This window comes from Etheostoma spectabile, chromosome 6 (genome assembly GCF_008692095.1).
Source record: "Etheostoma spectabile isolate EspeVRDwgs_2016 chromosome 6, UIUC_Espe_1.0, whole genome shotgun sequence".
NCBI lineage: Eukaryota > Metazoa > Chordata > Actinopteri > Perciformes > Percidae > Etheostoma > Etheostoma spectabile.
Window position 1 is genome coordinate 375,437 of NC_045738.1, and position 5,821 is coordinate 381,257.

Genomic DNA, 5,821 nt, shown 5'->3' on the forward strand with positions numbered 1-5,821 from the left:
CAACTTACACAGCATGAGTTTGTAAGCTGGAATTTCCCCCACAGATACATTCTTTTGTTATCTATTGCATGTCTTTTGTTGTCAGCTGTCACCTGTCATCACTTATTATTGTGAAACAACCTTGCCCTAAGCAGGGGCGGTTCTGCCATTTGCCATTTACCTCTCAGTGTGCTTCAAGCAGTACTTCATTCACGAATGTCAGACATGCAGGAAACTCTCATCCATGTTTTGACAGTCATGCACAGCTGCAACATGGACCTGTTTGTGGTTCTTCTGATTCTCAGATGAGATAATTCTACCTTGGTTAAAAAAAAAAAAACTCCACTAAAAAAAAGACTTGCATTTAAGTCCACCATCCATGGATGACAGCAGTGCGTCAGCGCCTTGGCACCGGAGATCAAAACCCCTGGGGAAGGTGAGGCGACGGGTTCAAGACCTCCGCATCTCTTCCCCCTCTTGCTATGACTTCATAGCCAGCAGAACGGCGTTGGACCTGAGCCATAACGAGAGCGCCCGGCTGGCGGTGGACTCCCTGCTCAGCCGCGGCTTAGAGGGATACCACGAGGTGTTGAACACAGAGGGAGAAGTAGACTTTCTGTCCCAGCTGGAGAAGATTTACATCCTGGAAAATGGGAGGGATGGAAACACAGGTTGTAAGTGTTTGTTTTTACATTGTGATATATCCTTTTGACATTTTGGCCTACTCTTTGCAGGCTGTTGTGTTTGAAAACACAAGATAACCATCAGATTGATTCATTGGATTATAAAATAAAAAAGATAGCATTACTTTTTCATCGCCTCTTGCATTACACAGCTGATCCTGGTGCATCTGATGAAAGTGACACAGAGTTTGACCGCGTGTCTGCTGGATCCCAGTCTGTCACACAATGTACTGCAGTGTCCACAGACAGTGATCCCTTTTTGGAAAGTTTGGACCTGAGCAGCCAAAAAGGTATTACAGGAGCAGAAAACCTTTATGGAAGCAAGTCATTTCCAAAAGAACCATTACTCTGCTACTAGTTGTATTATTTATGTTATTTATGGTGTTTTACCAATTGGTATTTAAAATCCTGCAGAGAGTTTAGTGTGTCAGCCCAATGTACTGTTATGTTAAATCAGTATCCATTCTCATTTTCTGCCATCTCTGATTATGTTTTTGACCCTTTCAGATGTAAAGCAGACTGACCCTGCCCTGGAAAAGCCAGATGTCGAGGTTTATTTTCAGTCTGACAACAGGGCAGCCAGCATGAAAGACCTGGTCAGAGAGTTCCTCAGAAAGGCTGGAATGGTGTGTGTGTGTGTGTGTGTGTGTGGGGGTGTGTTGTGTGGGTGTGGTGTGTGTGTTGTGGTGTGTGTGTGTGTGTGTGTGTGTGTTGTGTGTTGTGTGTTGGGTCGTGCGCGGTATTTTCTTATGTGAACAAAGGAACATGACGTGTTTGCCTGTACATGTGAGGGATGATAGAAAATGTTAGTATTTGACTGTATGCTGACAAGTCAGATACACAGTGGGTAGATGTGACAGCTTATGTGGTGTTTGTGTGGTGTGTATCTGTGGTGTGTGTGGGTGTTGTGTGTGTGTGTGTGTGTGTGTGTGTGTGTGTGTGTGTGTGTGTGTGTGTGAATTCGTAGGCCCTGGCCATAGTGATGGACAGCTTCAGTGACGTAGAGCTGCTCTGTGATCTTCTGGAGGCGAGCAGGAAGAGGAGTGTGTCTGTTTATCTGCTGCTGGATCATCTCCACCTGAACCTGTTCATCAGCATGTGGCAGGAACTCAAACTCAACAGCAAATACTTTCCTGTGAGTCTGTTCATCTTCCTCTTTCCACCCACTGCCTGTCTGAGCCTTGCTACGTAGATATTTCTTGTCCCATGAGGGGGATTTGTTTTCACAGTTTGACATGCACATGGCAATACACACGGAAAAAGACATCAACAGATAGCATAGACAGGTATTAAGACATAGAATCAACCACATTTACAACTGTGACACCGGATCTATACAAAGTGAGCGAGATAGTTTGTTCAGCAGTGCAATGGCAGAAGCAACAAAACTTCTGCCAAAGCGAGTCCTTCTACACCTCAGAGTCCTGTATCTGCAGCCAGATGGCAGCAGGCTGAAGTGTGGATATAGAGGGTGATTGGTGTCATTGACAATTGTGAGGGCAAAGCGTGTGATGGCTCTACCGTTCAGGTCTGAGATGTTGAACTGATAGGGGTCCAGCTGTGTTCAGCAGCTGACAGGATGGTGCGCACTATCAGTTTCTCCAGGCATTTTATCGCTATTGGAGAGTGCAACAAGCCAGTAATGGTTAGGTTCTGATGGGCGGGGTTTCTTGGGTACCGCTATGACGTTAGATGTCTTCCAGAGGGTAGGAATCGATGCTGTCCTGTGAGATTCCGGGAAGATGGAGAAGAGGATGGGGGAGAGTTCCGTGTCACATAGAACCCTCTCATGGATAGAATAATGAATGTGACGTCTGCTAGATCCCTCCATCCATCTTCATTAGTGTTATTTTTAGGAACTAACCCTCCTCCACCTCTACTAACCAATGAGCCACAGCAGCACACAGCGCACATTATCTGGCTTCCTATTAGATGCAAACACTGGAAACATGATACTGCACATGGAAAGCACCATAGTCAGACAGCACATGATTGACACGCTGCTGTTTTCTTTGTCTCTCTGGTTGTTTTTCAGCTCTCTTTCCCGAGCTGACTTTTTATATTCAGCACATACGTAAGGGTCTATACTAGGAAAAGCAGGGGATTTTTTGAGAATACAGCGCTGCTATTGATGCATAGCCAAAATACAAATGACTGTGATGCACCGATGTGACCTTTAAATTATATTGCAGTATGTCACTATTGTGGTGGTGCTCTGTAAAACACATGTTTATTTTTTATCTTTAGACATTTTTAATTTGTTGCTGCGATCCCCAGCTATTTAATATACAAACATCGAAAATTTGTAATTGCAAAATAACTACACTGGGTGAGGAAGATGATTTACTTTTTATTAATGGACCAATATACCAAACTATCAAAACATTTCAACTTCTCTGCCTTGAAAAAGGCTTTTTCTACTGCTTCCTCGAGTGAAAGATCATACAGTGAATAATTGATTAAGAATTGCTGTGTGTGTGTGTGTGTGTGTGTGTGTGTGTGTGTGTGTGTGTGTGTGTGTGTTAATAGAAACTGTCAGTACACAGTGTGGATGACAGACCTACTGTGCCAAGACAGCAGGAACTACTGGTCGATGCTGAGAGTTTTATCATCTCGGACTGGACTGAGGTGCTGACTGGCTCCTACAGGTACACACACACACACACACACACCTACACACACACACACACACACACATTAAAACATTCAATACAAATTTGATTATAGAAATGTTTGTACATTTGCATTCCAGTTCTTTACCATTGGTGTGTGTGTTTGTGTGTGTGTGTGTGTGTGTGTGTGTGGTGTGTTGTGTGTGTGTGTGTGTGTGTGTGTGTGTGTGTGTGTGTGTGTGTGTGTGTGTGTGTGTGTGTGTGTGTGTGTGTGTGAGTGGTTTCTCTTCAGTTTCTCCTGGCTGTCCTGGCAGACCCATCGTAGTCTTGCTGTTCTTCTAAAGGGCCGCGCAGTCACACCTTTCCATCAGGAATTCCTCCGGCTACATTCCAGCTCCAAACCCATCCCCGGCTTTGATACTTTTATCCCAGTGCCTCACTCTCTCCCTCTTTACACCACATTAGATGCAGCTCAAAGCACTTACAATGATCCCAGTAAGTCAAAACCAAGCCAAAAAACAACATGCCCCAAGGCTCAGAAGGAAGACGGTCAAGACACTCAAACAAAAGCAAAAATACCTGTTTTATCCAATTCACCGAGTGCAGAATTGGAGTGCAGCAAGAGTAAGACCCAACTTCTACTCAGAGCAGGCGCTGGCACACAAATGCATGAAAAATCTCCACAATTGTGCCTAAAATCTCTTATTCAACCAGGGTCACTGCAGAGTGTATCTGTGGGAGAGCATCCAACAGGGGCTGGCTTCACACAGCTCGGACCACAAACACATGTGGAGTTTCTGGAGAAGAATCCACCCCAGATCCAGAGTCACTCAAACCCTCTCAGTCAGCCCCATGTCTCAAATGTCCAGTCTCACCACTTCCTCACTGCTACAGCTGAGAAGAATGCGAGGGCACAAGAGTCAAACCCTCTACACACTGCTTCCCCAACACACAATCAGCACAGGCTTCTCAGCTATCAATCAACTTTCAGGACTAATCTCGAGCCCCATTATGTGGGTACTGAAGGTCTTTTCTTTCACCAAAGGAATAGGAACAGATTGACAGAGAATCCTGGGATTGGTGCAGGTCTAGACACACAAAGACAACAATGGAATTACTTCCTTAACTTTAAACCAAAGGCAGACTTTCTATCTGATAATCCCAAAGTCCTGCCTCCTTTCACACTACAGCAAAAACAAGCAAAGACAGACCCGTGGCTTCCTTTAACCCACCCGACGGGACACACATCTATACTACAAACTAAAGTGTCCTCTCTAGGAACCAGGAGGCAAGATCACCCCCAGAGGCCTCACCAACCCACCCTCCAGTTGCACCAAACCACAGAGGCTCCAGGTTCAAAGTCAGCGTCATTAGCCATGGGAGCTCATCTTCAACCTCAGCTCCAGTCAGACTCCAAGCTGTTCTTACCAGGTACAGGAGCCACACAACATCTACTTGCCCACACTTCCCAGCAGTCGAGGCCCCCTCCAAGACTGAACTGGATGAGCCAGAGTCGCACTGAGAGACCCAGACCTGTGGCTCGCCACAGCTCCTTCAGCAGCACCTACGGGACGGGACAGCCAACGGACGGACAGGTGGGCTGGAGGCCGTTTCATAGCAGCATGAATACATCGGTAAGAAGGAGCCAGAGCATGGCTCACAGACAAGTAGAATGGTTGAATTAATCCAAACACAACCAAGCCCTGACAGAAATATACAGACCAAGTTGATCTTTAAAGTATATTCGACTATTTAAAACATACAATACATTTAAATAAGTGTATTGTGTCTACAGAATTATGATGATTAGGACTGATGTGTGAACTATTTTAAGGCATCAGCCTTTTGTGGGATTTGTGTGTAAAATTTAAAAAAGTATAGTTTTTCTTTGAAACAAAAAGATTTAATTTTTGTTTAGTAAAGGTTTTTAAACCCTAAAAGCCTGTGCAATTGTGTCAAAAATGTGACTATACAACAAACAGTGAGGGGAAAATCAATTAAGCACTGTGTGAGGTCTTCCATTACTGTAAGGGAAAACTCCTGTGTGGGTGGAACGTGTGGGGGCTTTTGATTACCCATGTAAAGAAAAAAAAATAATTTTCCATGATATACCTTGACTTTTTTTGATATACTATACTATGACTCTTTTTTTAACAACTATAATATGACTTCCTATGACTTTTTTATACATACTATACTATGACTTTTTTATCACCTTATTCAACGTACCATACTATAACTTTTAAATGGCTTTTTTCGACATACAGTACTATGCTATGACTTCTTTCAATATTCTATACTATGACTATTTTTATTACTTTATTCAACGTACTATACTTTTTTATGACTTTTTTTGACATACCATACAATGGAGGCGTTCATCACTTTTTTTGACATACTACCCGATGACTTTTTCGATATGCTATACTATGACTTTTTAAAGATTTTTTTCTCTCTTTATTTCTGTCAAGTTTTTATGCACCACATATGTGTGTTCATCCATTTTTTTGACATACGACCCGATGACTTTTTCAATACACGTTTTCA

General features: G+C 43.5%; 1 protein-coding gene across 2 annotated transcripts; it reads left to right on the forward strand.

Annotated features, from left to right (window-relative positions):
- Positions 1 to 209: 209 nt before the first annotated feature.
- LOC116690587 (uncharacterized) lies at positions 210 to 5,567 on the forward strand. 2 transcript variants are annotated; one of them, XM_032517652.1, is made up of 6 exons: positions 210 to 650; positions 815 to 952; positions 1,170 to 1,288; positions 1,630 to 1,797; positions 3,192 to 3,310; positions 3,567 to 5,567. In XM_032517652.1, exons 1-6 carry the CDS (start codon positions 359 to 361, stop codon positions 4,957 to 4,959), a joined length of 2,229 nt encoding a protein of 742 aa, XP_032373543.1. In that variant the 5' UTR covers positions 210 to 358; the 3' UTR covers positions 4,960 to 5,567. The 2 variants fall into 2 exon arrangements, with proteins under 2 accessions (XP_032373543.1, XP_032373542.1); XM_032517651.1 differs by having other exon boundaries at positions 210 to 653; positions 3,567 to 5,566.
- Positions 5,568 to 5,821: the final 254 nt, after the last annotated feature.

What these genes read in the sequence shown, in the direction of transcription:
- LOC116690587 (XM_032517651.1), top strand. Translation starts at nt 359, where the DNA reads ATGGATGACAGCAGTGCGTCAGCGCCTTGGCACCGGAGATCAAAACCC. An exon ending in GAGGGATGGAAACACAGGTT is followed by an intron (nt 654 to 814) that starts GTAAGTGTTTGT and finishes TGCATTACACAG; the next exon opens with CTGATCCTGGTGCATCTGAT. An exon ending in GTGCTGACTGGCTCCTACAG is followed by an intron (nt 3,311 to 3,566) that starts GTACACACACAC and finishes GTTTCTCTTCAG; the next exon opens with TTTCTCCTGGCTGTCCTGGC.